This window comes from Pelodiscus sinensis, chromosome 6 (assembly GCF_049634645.1).
Source record: "Pelodiscus sinensis isolate JC-2024 chromosome 6, ASM4963464v1, whole genome shotgun sequence".
NCBI classification, from domain to species: Eukaryota; Metazoa; Chordata; order Testudines; family Trionychidae; genus Pelodiscus; species Pelodiscus sinensis.
The window spans coordinates 18,603,474-18,619,852 of record NC_134716.1 but is presented as its reverse complement, the minus strand read 5'-3'; the positions used below and the strand labels follow the sequence as shown (position 1 = coordinate 18,619,852).

Genomic DNA, 16,379 nt, shown 5'->3' with positions numbered 1-16,379 from the left:
GCACAACTGGTGGCTGAACTCTGTGAATTTATCCTCACACACAACTATTTCAGATTTGGTGACAACATATACCTTCAGACCAGTGGCACTGCTATGGGCACCAGCATGGCCCCACAATACGCCAACATTTTTATGGCTGACCTGGAACAACACTTCCTCAGCTCCCGTCCACTTACACCCCTTCTCTACCTGCGCTACATCGATGACATCTTCATCATCTGGACCCATGGGAAGGAGACTCTGGAAGAATTTCACCATGATTTCAACAGTTTCCACCCCACCATCAACCTCAGCATGGATCAATCTACACGGGAGGTCCATTTCCTGGACACCACGGTACAAATAAGTGACAGTCACATCAATACCACCCTATACCGAAAACCTACTAACCGCTACACTTACCTGCATGCCTCCAGCTTCCATCCCGGACACACCACATATGCTCCAAACCCTCAGACAGAGACCTACACCTACAAGATCTTCAACAAGCATTCTGTAAACTGCGATACGCACACGAGGAAGTGAGGAGACAGATTGACAGAGCCAGACGTGTACCCAGAAGCCTCCTGCTACGGGACAAACCCAAGAAAGAAACCAACAGAACACCACTGGCCATCACCTACAGTCCCCAGCTAAAACCTCTCCAACGCATCATTAGTGATCTACAACCCATCCTGGACAATGATCCCTCGCTTTCACAAGCCTTGGGAGGTAGGCCGGTCCTTGCCCACAGACAACCCGCCAACCTGAAGCATATTCTCACCAGCAACTACACACCGCACCATAATAACTCGAACTCAGGAACCAATCCTTGCAACAAACCTCGGTGCCAACTCTGCCCACATATATACACCAGCAACACCATCACAGGACCTAACCAGATCAGCCATACTGTCACTGGTACGTTCTCCTGCACATCTACCAACGTAATATAGGCCATCATGTGCCAACAATGTCCCACTGCTATATACATCGGCCAAACTGGACAGTCCCTACGTAAAAGAATCAATGGACACAAATCTGATATTAGGAATGGCAACATACAAAAACCTGTAGGGGAACACTTCAATCTTCCTGGACACACAATTGCAGATGTAAAAGTAGCCATCCTGCAGCAAAAAAACTTCAGGACCAGACTTCAAAGAGAAACTGCTGAGCTACAGTTCATCTTCAAGTTTGACACAATCAACTCTGGATTAAACAAAGACTGTGAATGGCTTGCTAGCTACAAAAGCAGCTTCTGCTCTCTTGGAATTCACACCTCCAGATCAGCTGCTAGAAGTGGGCCTCATCCTCCTTGATTGGATCCACCTCGTCATCTCCAGCCTGATCCTGGCCTGCATATTTATACCTGCCTCTGGAAATTTCTACTACATGCATCTGACGAAGTGGGTCTTTGCCCACAAAAACTTATGCTCCTACACTTCAGTTAGCCTATAGGGTGCCACAGGACTCCTCGCCGCTTTTGCAGATTCAGACTAACACGGCTACCCCTCTGATACTTGTTTCAACTAGTGTTTTTAGGTACTATGATAATACAAATAATTGGCAATACTAAAGAAGTGGGAGAAGCATCTATCCTTTTTTTGGGATAAAAAAATTCAAAAGGGCCTCAAGTTCCAGTCGGTTTTGGAGGAGGGAGGGGATAGTTACGAAAATGTTCCCTTTTTTCTATAGCTGAGGGGCAACAGAGGTTTGGGTCTAAAACTAAGAGGGTGGAGTCCAAAATTTTTAGCATAGAAGAGAGAAACTAGTTGAGTTGCTGGTAAATCTCTTCTGCTCCCTGCTGTAGATCTTATGGGAAGATGAAGTTTTGTGCTGTTCTGTGTACTGTATTCTAGAGCAGTGGTTTTCAAACTAGAAGTTGTGACCCAATACCGGGTCGCGGAATGTCAGGCACTGGGTCTCATTGCTGCAGGGTAATCAGGTGACCAGCGGGGATGCTAAGGCAGACTACATGCATGTCTTGGCACTGCAGACTGCACTGTGCCCTAGAAGCGGCTAGCAGCAGGCCCAGCTCCTGGCGGTGGAGGAGGGAAGGGAAAGTGCACAGGGCTCCTCCGCACATTGCTCTTGCCCTAAGCACTAGCTCTGAACTCCCATTTGCTGGGAACCTGCTGCTGGCTGCTTCTGTGGCGCAACATGATCTGTGGTGCCAGAAGGAGCAGGAAGCTGCCTTAGCAGTCCCCCTGCACTGCTGACAGGGAGCCGCCCGAGGTAAGCCCCTCTAGCCCCAGCTCTGACCCCCCACACACTCACACAAAGTGTGATTCCCCTCCTACAGCCCAAAGCTCTCATCCTCAACCCCACCCTGGAGCTGCGCTTTAGTCCAAATTATGTTGGATCGTGCACATCAACAATTTCTTCAACTGGGTCATGAGAAAAAAAGTTTGAAAACCACTGTTCTAGAGCCATTTTAAACTTCCCAATTTTGGCTCTAATAACTAGTTAGTTACCTCAATGTTAGTAGTATTCCCTATACTTATAAAAGGAAACACCTTGAGAACCGTGAGACAATAGCATTTAATTATATAAGTCAGTAAAAAAGACTTTGAAAATGACCAATGTCCGGTAATGCTCTATATTTCCTTTCAGATGAAAACCAGGAAATATCTTTTTAATTCTTTGTCCCTGTGGATGAAACATGTTGCAGAAGACAAACTACAGACTTTTACTGAAGTGTTTTTAGTACAGCATTTTGAAACTAAGCATTCAAAAAATCATGAGCTTTGCCAGAATATTTTACAAGGACTCAACCAAGCTATGAAACTTCCAAGCCCTGCCCAACACTGTTGGACCCTTCTGTGCCAGGCTGTGGAGAAGATATTTGAGCTTTTACCAAATGAGATTCAGGTAAGAGATGTAAATACTCATATTCTAATACAGAATGTTAAGAATGGGTTTATGGGTAGGGAAGCTTTAGGAAGCAAGGCTGAATGGGAAGGATAAAAAAGCCACTATAAGATGTTTGCCTGATCTTTCTGCTGTTGGCAAAACATTTCATTTTTTTCAGTAAATCTACACTGAGCAATTGGATTTAAAATTTGAAAGAGGAGTTTTGGGTAAATAATACCATTCCAGTGAACATTTCTTCAGATCTTCTTTAGCATATGGTGAAATATAAAACCAAAGTTGCAGTGGAATTTGCCTCTCAAAAATTAGGCAAATAAAAAAATATAGAATTTGTACTGAGGTAAAATAATTGTTGGAATGGAAGCAGAGAACAGTCAGTGAAAAGAAACATTTTTAGCCAGAAAAATGTCTCAATCATTAATTCCTTTAGGGCAGCAAACAGAAAATACACCAAAGGAAAAACACTTTCCTTTAGAAGTTTCCATCTTTTTTTGTAATAGTAAAATTGATTACATTCAAATTCAACATAAATGCAAAATAAGTGAGAAATTTTTCGGTTTCATTTTACTTAGAAACTTTATTAAATGAACCATGAATAAAGGCCGCTAGGTTCTTTGTTACTTTAATGGTGTTATAATACAGTTATCCATGTACAAACATTCATGCCTTTTTCTTTTTCCAGAGAAGTGAAGTGGAGATGTACACTGAGGTAGCAAAATGTCTCTCAGAAATGACAGATGTGGAAGTTGGCCGGATTGCCCAGTTCGCTAAGGTAATTTGTGTTTCATTCTAGGCTTCTAGAATTCTCCTAACACATGGTTATGTATGGGATGAAGAGGTACTTTACAGTTTTACACATCACCCTGAATATTTTAACACCTCACAAATGTTGATGAATGTATCCTTACAACAGCTCTGTGTGGTGGTATCATTATTCTCAATTTACAAATGAGAAATGGAGGTGATGGGGAAAACATCTATTGGATTCCGTGGGCTTTGAATCTGTCCCCAAATGACTGCCCCAAATTCATACAGAAAATCTGTAGCACAGTCAGTAACATAAACTAGGTCTCCTGAATCAGTAGTTTAACCACAAGACTAACCCTCTTCTTTAGATTAGCTATAGGATTCTTTAAATAGACTAAATGTAATGTCGTAATCCACTGCATTTGAGCTGATGAATCCTTTACACACTCTTGCAAAATGTAACAAGTGTTTTGCAGTTTTTTGATTTCACACTTGCCAGTATTATAGATTCACCGCACTATATTTCAAATGCGTTCAAAATAGTTTGTTGGTCAGGATGGCTGAGGAGGATAATGAAAGAAGCTTTGAAACTTCAGGTTACTCACTCAAATAGATATGAGATTGACAGTTATCATAAGTTATGATCTGGTGATGAAGTGACCTCTGTGAAATAAGTTGGTGATTTCAGATGAAGCCCCCTCATATGCAAGCATCCATATCACATAACCAGCATGGTACCCTTGGTGGCAGACTCTATTGACAGGAAATAGAACTGGAAAAGCAATGTGAGAAAATATGCATTGCTGCAGCCCATGTTGTTCCCGTTATGTACAAATAAGACTTAAAAATCAGGGATGTCACACCTCTTCCATAAGTACTAATCATTGTTTACAAATGTAAGCAGAGTCTGGTTGTACTGACCTATGTACATTTCATGTGCTATTATATGACCCCGTTTGATCACTTGATATGTATTTTTTAATGTCTCCTACCCAATCCATTTAACCTGTCCCCTGCCCTCAATCTCACCCCTCCCCCCCCCCCCAGAAAAGAAAAGAAATCAGCTGGCTTAATGACTGAAGGATTCCTCTCATGTCTCTACAGAGATATAATAGTATCTTTTACAGCAAGAAGAATGTTGTACTTCAAGTTTTTGTTGCTTTTGCAGAACAATGTAGAAAAGGCCACCTTCATCAAAGTTCATTTAGTTTCTCAAGGCCGATTGCCTTTGTTGAGCTTGAATGATGTGATTGGTACTGCAGTAAGATGTCAGCAGAAAGAAACTATTGCATGGATGTTGTTGCATGGTTTCTACCATGCCCGAATTATAAGTCATGAAAACACAGGTAAGGCCACACCGAAGAAAGAAATGAAAAAGCTTAATGAATCTGCACAGATTACTTTAAGTTTTGGTCCAGTCAAATCTTTCTAGATGTGATAAGTATTATTTCTAAAGTATTAGAAATGGATGTGATGATTTAAAGACAAAAACTACAAGGTCATTGCTCTCCAAATTTTAAAATCTAATTTTCACACATACAAAAGGATAGGCGTTTAAATGGAAAGGACTTCAGATGTCATCTCTGAAGGACTTGTAAAGTGGTGGGTTTAATTGAAATAAGGAATGCTAGCTAGTATGTAGGAAGTGAGATGAATGAAAGAAGACACAAAACTAAGAGTAGCACAAAGTGATAAAAAGAGCAATTGCGAGGTAAGCTAGGAAGGAACAGAGAACAAAGTAAATAGTCCCGCTGAAAATACCTGGTGTTTTGTTTGAATAAAGAAGGTGGGGCTGAGTTTGGGTTTAGCCAAGTCTGATTGGTGGAAAGAGCATTATTGATTTTGGTACCTCTAACAAAAACTCAGGCAGTTACAGGGAAGGAAAGTTAAGGCTAGGGTTATATAGTGGTATGCCCTTAATTACTGGGAGGTTCCTTGAACCAATCATTGAGACTACTTGATTAGGCATATAGAAACTATATTGATTTTATTGCTCAAAGGACAAAGTTTTACACACACTTTCCTATACTCCCCAGTTTCTAGCCCAATATGCACTGGACTCAGTTGCAAAGCCTATGTTAGTTTGATTGAGGGAGGGTGATCTTTTATGTGTTAATGTTGGAATGTCATAATTAAGAATCTTTTATGTGTAAGTGTTGGATTATCACAATTAGGAATCCATGTGAGATGTCCACAGAGCAGATCTGCAGGATAGAATTATTTTGAAAGATGTATTTTTTTTCATTATCTTTTTCAGTGTACTGTTGTTAATTTGTGAGTTCTAAGGATTATTACAGCAACATTGCCTGTGTTATAATGTGAGGTTCAGGTGTTAAGGGGATTATATGCCTTTGGCATGGGCTCACAAAAATTAAATGTTATGATTGTTGCTATTATTCCTCCTCTGTCCTGCTGTTTGATTGCTGTAGTGATTCCTGGTACTATATTTTCTTTGTAAAAAGGGATATATGCTAGCATTTTTGTAAGACACTATTCTTGTTCTTACAGGAGTGTTGAAGAGAATGGACTGGCTGCTAGAATTTATGGGCTATATCAGAAATGTTGCTTACAAGTCAATATCTATACAAAATGTGGATATTAAAGAGGTACATGCTGTTAAGATAATACGTAGTTTTCAGAGGGGAAATGGTTTCTGGTGTAATTTGTCCTTTCCAAAGAACAGGTGTTATTCCCTCACTTTTTCTTTTACAATAATGTCCTCTTATTTCCATATGGAAAATCACTGATTGTCCACACAAGGCTTTTAAAATGTAATATTTTTTTAAATATCTTAAGTAAATCTAGCACCTAACCTGTAAAACCACTTACATAATATAAAGGGGAACAGTATGATGTAGAACTCGGAACACTTAGAACAATTACAAGGGAAAAGCTCCTTTACAGTATTTTAATTGATCTGTGGCATTCATTGTCTCAGTAGGTCAGAGTACCGCAGGTACAGTTTGTACAAGGGTTGGACTGTTTCAAAGCTACCAGTATTATTTACAGTTATGTTTTGTGACGTACTTAAATCTCATGCTTTGGGGACATCAGTTTGTTGCTGCAGACATCAGAGAGAAGCCATTCCTTTGCTATATAGGATAGAACTATTCGCCGGGTGCAGTTGTGGTGAATGTGTGTCTGATCATCCTAGAGCATCAGCTATTGGCTGCTTCGTGAAGCAGGATTCCAGATGATGGAATGCTTGTCCATAAGCATTATTTTCCATTATGGTTTAAAAATTAATAAGTCCATTGCAAAAGAAGTCTGTTTCAGAAATGTTTCTATTTACTTCCTTTGCTTAAGGATTGTAGTATTTAGTTTTTAAATACTGTTTTACTACTTTAAAGAACAAAAAACCAGTCCATTAAACTGCCTTAAATGGACTCTTTTAAAGTTTAAATCTTCAACTGCATAGGCTTTATCCTGGAGAATAAGATATTATAATATTGTTTTTCATTATTGTTGAACTAATGAACTAAACATTCCTGTTTCCCGTTTAGGCTGTAGACTTCTTGTTGTGGGTATTTGCAGCTTCTGTGGTTGCCTGGGCTGACCATGCTACACCACTGCTGCTTGGCCTCAGTGCCAGCTGGTCACCATGGAAACACAAAGAAATACTGCTGGAATTGTCTGCAGATGATTTTGGCAAGCATCCAATTGAAAAGCTTTCTGTGCAGGAGACTCTGACTCTCCTTCCAAACAGCATGCAGCTTTTGCTGGCTAAAGAGCCTTGGAAAGAACAAACACAAAAGGTAAAGCTGCATGTAATTTACTTTCTAAAGGCCTGATTTTGCAAGATGCTAAGCACTTCCTGAAGATGTTGGATCACCCTCAGTCCTCAATGGAGTTAGCTCTGGTCTTATGTGAGACTGGTGATATTTCCTCTATCTGTGCACCTAACTTGAGGTCTAGTTTTTCTTTATCACAGTCAGATATAACTTAATTAAAAAAAAGTAAGTTACAAGGTGTTAAATTGAGTTACAAGAAGATTAAGAACACTTAAGAGTTGGGTGTGTGAGACAGGGTGTACCAACTGGGCCTGCAGGGGTTAACCAGCCCTGCTGGGCATGGTCCAACTGAAGGACAAGTATAAAGGCCAGTGGAGCAGCTCAGTCAGGGCTGGCCACTGCAGAAGAAGGAACTGCTGCCAGAGCTCGGGAGGAGGAGGCGCAGGCGCAGCAGAGGCCAGCCAGTACAGGGGAAGCACCCACCCCAGAGGACATAAGTGGGAAAGATCCTGACATTTGAAAAGTGGGTAGGAAGTAGTGCAGAACAGGGAGATGGAGCCCCGAGAGCTCAGCATGTTACGGGTGGATTCCCCACTGAGCTGGGGAATAGTACTTTTTCAGAGTGGAGAGAGATAACTAGGGGGTCCCCCAAGCGTTTGTCCTGGGGCCAATCCTATTCAACCTATTTATAAATGATCTGCAGAAAGGGGTAAACAGTGAGGTGGCAAAATTTGCAGATGATACCGAACTGCTCAAGATAGTTAAGACCAAAGCAGACTGTGAAGAGCTTCAAAAAGAGATCACCAAACTAAGTGATTGGGCAACAAAAAATGGCAAATAAAATTTAATTTTGGTGAATGTAAAGTGATGGACATTGGAAAAAATAATCCCAGCTGTACATACAAAATGATTGGGACTAATTTAGCTACAGCTCCTTTGAGAGAGATCTTGGAGTCATTGTGAATAGTTCTCTGAGAACATCCACTAAATGTGCAGCAGCAGTCAAAAAAGCAAACCATGTTAGGAATCCTTAAAAAAGGGATAGAGAATAAGACGGGAATATCTGATTGCCTCTATATAAAACCATGGTATGTCCACCTCTTGAATACTGCATACAGATGTGGTCACCTTATCTCAAAAAAGATATATTAGCATTAGAAAAGGTTCAGAAAAGGGCAACAAAAATAATCAGCAGTTTGGAACAGGTCCCATATGAAGAGAGTTTAAAAAGACTTGGACTTTTCAACTTAGAAAAGAGGAGACTAAGAGGGGATATAATAGAAGTCTATAAAATCATGAGTGGTGTGAAGAGGATGAATAAGGAAAAGTTGTTTACTTATTCTCACTATATAAGAACTAGGAGTCACCAAATGAAATTAATAGGCAGCAGTTTTTAAGCAAACAAAAGAAAGTTTTTCTTCATTCAGTGCACAGTCAGCCTATCCCACCCTTCTTATACACAAAGGGGACATTACCGCTGGGACTATTTACTTTGGGCCACCTGATATCCCTAGTCTCTGTTTGTCAGAGGCTGGAAATGGATGACACAGGTGGAATCGCTTGATGATTCTGTTCTGTTCACTCCCTCTGGGGCATTTGCATTGGCCACTGTCGGCAGACAGGATACTGGGCTAGGTGGACCTTTGATCTGACCCAGCATGGCCGTTCTTATGATAATCACTCAGATAATTCAAGTATTGTCTGTTTAAAAAAAAAAAAAGTCATACAAAAATTAACTTTCATGGATTTGCCATTGTCTGAGTAGACTAAATTTGAAGTAGGGTGCATTTCTTAAGACAGGTCATAGAGAATTTCTGGTGTTCTGATATGAACATTTTCAAATATATGACTGCTGTTCATTTTAATCTTAGTTTATTGACTGGCTGATGAATATAATGGAGAGCCCTGAAGAAGTGCTATCTCAAGCCTCCAGAGACTTATTGAATGGTAAGGTATTTCTGATTTTATGTATTCCTACTAGGGGGCGGTACCCCCTGCTCGCTAACCATGCCATTTCTCATTTGTGGGGGTAGACAGGCTTGGCTCTTCCCCCGCCACCAGGGAGGTCTGGCAGTCACACCAGTCTTGACCTCTCACCCCACCCGCAGCTGGTCCCAGCCTCTGCACACACACCCATTGCCAGGGCCACGCCACCCAGGCTTTCTCCCCTTTGCCTCAGGGGAGCAGGATGGGACATGATGGGGGCCACTCCGAGGCCTCACCAGACTCCATGCTCTCCCACTCTTTCCCTCTGTCACCACGGAGGGCTGGGCTGACCGCACTAACCCGGGCTTGTTCTCCCTCCCCCCCCAACCTCCATCTCCCACTGTGTCAGCCCAGGTCCCCTCTTTCCCCTGCTGCTGCCACAGCTGAGGCCTTGCATGCCCCATGCTTGCCTCCTGGCCACCGGGGGTGGGGGCTGCTCCAAGGCCATATGCCCACACGCTCTCCTCCTGGCTGCCAGCACAGGGGAGGAGGGAGGTGTGATGTGGCAGCCAGAACTGGGAGAGGGGGCGGGAGGAGCTGTGGGATGCCAGAGTGATGTGATGACGTCATTGTCATCCCACAGAAAAGAAATGTATAGATATATTAAGATATTTCCTTGAGCTCAGGAAAACAGCATTAGTCTGTTAAAGAAGCAAGATGTTTGTAGGGTAACAGCACATGTTGTGACCAAAATGCATATTGGTTTTAAGATAACCTCCACAGGTTAAACATTCTTCTCTTTTTAAATCCTTTTTCAGATTGTATGATTCTTCATTTTATCTCTCTATCACTCACTCTATGCAACTGAAAGTCTACATAGAATAATGTTTTGCGCTCAGGTTTAGTATAAAATAGAGTTAAACACCAAAAACTTCATTAATGTCCAGTTAATCATAGAATCATAAAACTGGACGGGACCTCAGGAGGTCGTCAAGTCCAGTCCCCTGCCCTCATGGGAGGACCAAACACTTTCTAGGTCACCCCTGACACGTGTTTATCTAACTGGCTCTTAAATATCTCCTGTGATGAAGAGTCCACAATGTCCCTAGGTTACTCAAGTATAAGTGCAAGCTTTGCTCTCCATTTCCTACAGTGGTGTTATCCTGGAAAGACTAGTAATCCAATCAGTTAATGTGGCCTTACAGCTTTGACAGCCAGTTCAAAATTATTTAACCTTTAGTAACCTGGCTAATCCTCAAGTGTGTAAAACAACTTCAAGACTAATCAGTTTCCTACCGTTTTTCCAGTGTGCATTTGGGGATGCTTTTGCAGGACAGTTTTGTAGTGGCCATGAACAGATTGGGTCCCTTGGGAAGAGCAAGTTGTGATACGACCAATCTGCCCTTGCTACAAATTACACTCGCTTCCTTAGCTGATGCCTTTCATGGTGTCCTGCAGTTCACATGGCAGCAACAAGAGGCTGGAGGCAGCACTAGTTGGGCTTTGTCTACAGCAGGAGTTGGCAAAAGGGCCTCCGCAGGCCAAATTCGGCCCACCAAGCAGGTTGATCCAGCCCTCGGAGGCCCTGCTACTCCCCCACCCACGGGCCCTGATTGGCCTGGGGGCAGGGGGAGCACCCGAAGTTTCCTCTGCCCTGCCCCCACCCTGCAAGGAGAGCACAGCGCTTCTAAGCACCACACTCTCCTGGCAGGGCAGGAGGAGACTTCACTGCCCCTAAGCTCTGATTGGCCTGGGGGCAGAAGCGAGAGTGCACAAAGTCTCCTCCCACTGCCAGGGGCATGGGCACCAAGGGGGAACCTCTGGGGGGAGGTGGCGGCAGCAAAGACTTCACGTGCTCCCCCGCCCCCCTGGACCGATGATGGTCTGTGGGTGGGGAAGCAAGGAAGTATCCTGGCCTTGTCCCTTCTGCTTGAGGCCCTGCGCCTTCCAACATGGCCCGGGGCTACTTGAAAAATTTCTGAACTGGCTCCCGATTAAAAATTATTGCCTACCCCTGGTCTACAGTACCCCCACAACCCTGTCACTAAAAACTTGGCAGTGTGAACATTGTTTGTCCTCACCATTGCCAAAAACTATTTGCACCGCTATAAGCAGGTTCGCATTGTGACAGGAGAGCGCTCCTGCTGGCAATGAAATGTTCACACTGTCACTTTCCGCTGCCAATGTTTTGTCTTTTTGGGAGCCAAGAGGTTTTTTTAAGCATCTGTTAATGACCTGTTAAAGTTCAATTGGCAGTGTAGACAAAGCCTTAGTGAGGTTGGAACAAAACTGGAGACTCCAGAAGGCGAAGGACTGAACATAAGTGTAGATGGTGAATGATGATGAACCAGCAGTAAGAGATTCTTGGTCCAGCTGGAGGGTAGGGGACAGTGTCAGTCAGCTCTGCATGGAGCTCTGAGCCTCTGACAGGGCAGGACTGTTTAATCACCTGTGAAGCTGTGCTGCCCTGCAGCTTAGAGAGAACACTGGTGAGGAAGTGAGTTCATCACAGGAAAAAAAGGGGTAGTAACGAGAAAGATCAAGGAATGAGGAGGAGATAGGAGAAAAGTTTATCATAACTACTACTATTTTGTATTATGTTTGTACCTGCAAAAACCTGGCTCAAATACTATCCCCTTGTATAAGCTTCTGTAGAAACCTGATAACAGCCAATGAATATAATACAGAAATAACCGAGATGAGTGATTCTTGTCTTTTACTATATAGTTTCTACATAATCATGTACATTTTTCTTATTTTCATAGCTACACTTCTGGTGTTGAGGTTTCTCCCAGAGTTCAAGAAGAAGGCGGTATGGACTAAGGCTTATGGTTGGTAACCACAAGATTACAGCAGCATCAGATTTGAGAGGTGCTCCCCTTAATACTGATAGAAAAGTGTGTGGCAGAAATCTTCAGTCATCAAAAAGTGTCATTTTAAAAAAAATTGATGTCATCAAATATTATGGATTTTCTTCCCAGTGATTCAAGAGTAGAAAAGTCATTTGGTTTGTCTGGTCAATAGGACAGCTCCTATTCTGAGATGTCTTGCCATACTATGTGAGGGTATGTCTACACTTGCTCCCTAGTTCGAGCTAGGGATGCAAATGTAGGTGACCAAAATTGCTAATGAAGCGGGCATTTAAATATCCCGTGCTTCATTAGCATAATCTCGCCAGTGCGTTACCCCGCTCAATAGCTGATTCAAACCAGGAAGTGTGCGCTGGGACGTGTTAGTTTGAACCAAACCCCGAGTACGTTAGTTCGAACCAAGGGGTTTGGTTCAAACTAACGCATCCCGGCACACACTTCCTGGTTCGAATCAGCTGTTGAGCAGAGTAACACGCTGGCGAGATCATGTTAATGAAGCATGAGATATTTAAATCCCCGCTTCATTAGCAATTTTGGTCGCCTACATTTGCATCCCTAGCTCGAACTAGGGAGCAAGTGTAGACGTACCCTGAATTAAAAACTTGAATTTCAGAAGTACTTAAAATATGCAATGTAAGCTGTAGCCAGCAGAAAGCCTTGTTTCTGTAGTAGGTGGAAGATTTCTATGAATATGTGGAAAAATTAAACAAATCTTGCAATGTTTTGGTTTGACATGGTGTATTTATTTGAAGGCACAACATTTCTTTCTTCAGGTTTTTTAATGATTTTTCATTTCAATGACAAATTTTTGTTAGCATTATGATCCCTCCATATTATAGCATTCATCATGCAATGTTGTTATATCAGGACCAGCATTATTCTTACGATAGCATAGTTGCCAACCTTGTAACAATTTTACCAGGGACACTTATCCTGGTAAGTGTGGGATCTGTGCATCGCTAGGTACATTTGATGAATTCCAGGTTAATTTAAACATGAATATTACAGTTTAGGACCTCAGAAAATAGTGATTTTGATACATTTCCAGAAGCTTGGATGCTTTTCCACTGTATCCCATCTCCTTTCATCTCCCACGCCAGTAACATCCTTCCCTTGCCTACATAGAAGTCTTCACCTCTGAGCGGGGGTGGGAGCCCACAGGTCTTCTCCACCTTTACCATATTAAAGGAATGCTGGCAGATCTGTTCTCTCCTCTAGCATCTTACAGTCTCTGAGAGGACATAGAATGTCTCTCCTCTTTCTTTCCCTCTTCTTTTTTTTTTTAATGTTACTCTCCTCGGTCTGTACCTTTCCATTTGTAAGTCCTCTTTTTGAACCTCCTTATTTTGGCCTGGCCCCTCTGCATACCTTTAACCCATTTGTGGGTTGTACAGTTTAATTCCTTCTGTTTCTAATAAAAATAGGTAGAAATATATCCCAAAGCAAAGGTCTACACGAGATAGAGCTTAAAGAGAAACTTAATTGGTGCTTAGGATCTTGAACAGGCCCTCTGTTCAGTGGGGGTAAGTTTCACCAGTAATTGAATAACTAATCCCATACAGATTCTTAGTGTGTTTACTGCAGTATTCTCGGTCTGAGCAGTATGTAATGAAGCTATCCTGTATATAGTAGTTTTCTCGGTTAAGTATTCATCTTCATAGCATGCCACAGTATCATATTTATTCTCTTACTACTGTTGCCAGTTTAGTATTTTTAACAGTTGGAAGTGACCAATTCCAGCCAAATAAATCTTCTGTGTCTGCTGTTTGCCTCTCTTAAAGAGTGATTATCTGGTATGGTATGAATACCTAGAAACCATCTACTTCAATACAGACCCAAGAAAACCAACAATAGAACACCACTTGTCATCATCTACAACCCCCAACTTAAACCTGTCCAACACATTATCAATAAACTACAGCCTATACTGGAACAGGATACCAAACTCCGAAAGGCTCTAGGAGACAGACCCATAGTCTCCTATAGACAACCACCTAACCTCAAGATGATTCTTACCAACAATCACAGGACATACCACACTAATACCAAACCTGGTACCTTCCCTTGCAACAAACCCCGTTGCCAGCTTTGTCCACATATTCATTCTGCTGATACCATTATTGGACCTAACCAAGTGAGTTATAAGATCAAGAACACATATTCCTGTGCATCCAGAAATATAATTTATGCTATCATGTGCCGAAAGTGTCCGTCTGCTGTGTACATTGGACAAACGTCTCAGACACTTCGCCAAAGGATTAATGCCCACAAAACAGATATCAGACAAGATCACAAAGAAAAAACAGTTTCTTGCCATTTCAACCAGAAAGGACACTGTCTCAACGACTTAACTACCTGCATTCTGCTACAAAGACCTTTTACATCTGCACTTGAAAGGGAATCCTCTGAACTGTCATTCATGCTAAAATTCGACACTCTCCGGGGGGGGATTGAACAAAGACCCCAACTACCTTACCCATTACAAAGATAGCTTCCCCAATTATCACCTCTAATACCATTAGTTCACAGACATCTACCTTCCCCACCTCTAATATCATTAACTCACAGACATTTACCTTCCTTCCCCCCCGCCTCCGCATCCTCTTTCTGTTCTGAAATGTGATTTGTCCTTTTCATATGTGTTCATTTTTTTTAATTGTATCCTTTGGTATATATGGTTGTGACTATTTTCTTCCACTATTTGATCTGAGGAAGTGGGTCTGGCCCACGAAAGCTCATCATCTAATAAACCATCTTGTTAGTCTTTAAAGTGCTACATAGTCCTGCATACTCCTATTAGGTCTCATTGACCTAGTTCACAATAAATAGTAATGTAGCTGTGGTAGCACAGGAAATGGTGGCATGGATCCACTATGCGGAGGTTTCCGGTGAGTTTCTACTCAGTATCATAGATTCATAGAGCTGGAAGAGACCTCAGGAGGTCATCAAGTCCAGCTCGCTGCCCAAGGCAGGACCAATCCCAACTAAATCGACCCAGCCAGGGCTTTGTCAAACGGAGACTTAAAAACCTCTAGGGATGGAGATTCCACCATCTTCCTAGGTAACCCATTCCAGTGCTCCATCACCCTCCTAGTGAAATAGTTTTTCCTAATATCCAACCTAGACCTCTCCCACTGTAACTTGAGACCATTGCTCCTTGTTCTGCCATCTGTCACTACTGAGAACAGCCTCTCTCCATCCTCTTTGGAACCTCCCTTCAGAAAGTTGAAGGCTGCTATCTAAGCCATGCTGCCATTCTCATTCTCATTGATGAGAGCTGGCACAAGTACATGTACATGAGCTAAGAATCACACCCTTAAGTTACAGTGTAGATGTAGCCTTTGTATTATCATTAACATACCAGTAGTGAGTCCTGAGAACCATCCGAATCAGTCATTCTCAATCTACTTGGGCCACACCTACGGCTCTTTTTGTGTTGTGGGCCGCATCCACACAATATATATCCTACCTTTATAGCCCTGAACGTGTCACAGGAGCTGAAGCTGTGTGCTGATTGGGCCACAGGTTGAGAACCACTAATCCAGATCATGAGTGTATGGTTCATCAGATCAGCCTGTTAATTTTTTGAGCAGTTTAAGACATTAACTGAACACACTTTTTGCAAACATAGTATCTGAGTTTTGAACACTTGGCCAACGACAGCTTGCATTGTGTTGAAGCAGAATCAGTAGTGACTGAAATACATATTGTAAAACTGAAAACCATTTACATGTTCCAGGTGCCCACATCCGGATAAACTGGATTGATACTAACTTCCATATTTCCAATGATTTTTGAAAATAGGTTTGCTAACATTTAAAATTAAAATAAGTAAATAATTACACAGAATAAAAATAAATGTAATTGAGTATATATGAATGTATCAAATTGAAATACAGTGTTAGTAATGAGAATTTACATATATTTGTGATTCAGTGTAAAAACACTGAATTAAATGATAACCTTAATGACTGACACCAACAACCCAAGTAGGTCTATAGATCCATGATTTTTATATCAATACATTACAGCAAAAAAATAATTGTTGAATGCCTAAAGATGGCTTATGTTCAGACTTAAGCCTGTGATTCTCAAAGGCAGTCAATACCTATAACTCCATCTCTTCATTTGGTGGGTGGGTAAAAGTTCATCAGAAAAAGTAAACCACTTGTTAGGATACCTAAACATAGACTTCAGGCATCTTAATTCAGAATCTTAAGCTTGAAAATTTTGACCAGACTGTACCATGAGA

At 41.9% G+C, this 16,379-nt stretch overlaps 1 protein-coding gene across 1 annotated transcript in view; it reads left to right on the top strand.

The window, feature by feature from the left end:
• The window catches only part of FOCAD (focadhesin), a 227,524-nt gene extending 215,118 nt beyond the window's left edge, over nt 1-12,406 (top strand). The window contains exons 39-45 of the mRNA XM_075931485.1: nt 2,596-2,853; nt 3,536-3,625; nt 4,769-4,946; nt 6,109-6,206; nt 7,104-7,355; nt 9,203-9,278; nt 12,023-12,406. Of these exons, the coding sequence (XP_075787600.1) occupies nt 2,596-2,853; nt 3,536-3,625; nt 4,769-4,946; nt 6,109-6,206; nt 7,104-7,355; nt 9,203-9,278; nt 12,023-12,096 (1,026 nt within the window). The 3' untranslated portion in view covers nt 12,097-12,406. The remainder of the gene's footprint in view (nt 1-2,595; nt 2,854-3,535; nt 3,626-4,768; nt 4,947-6,108; nt 6,207-7,103; nt 7,356-9,202; nt 9,279-12,022) is intronic.
• Nucleotides 12,407-16,379: the final 3,973 nt, after the last annotated feature.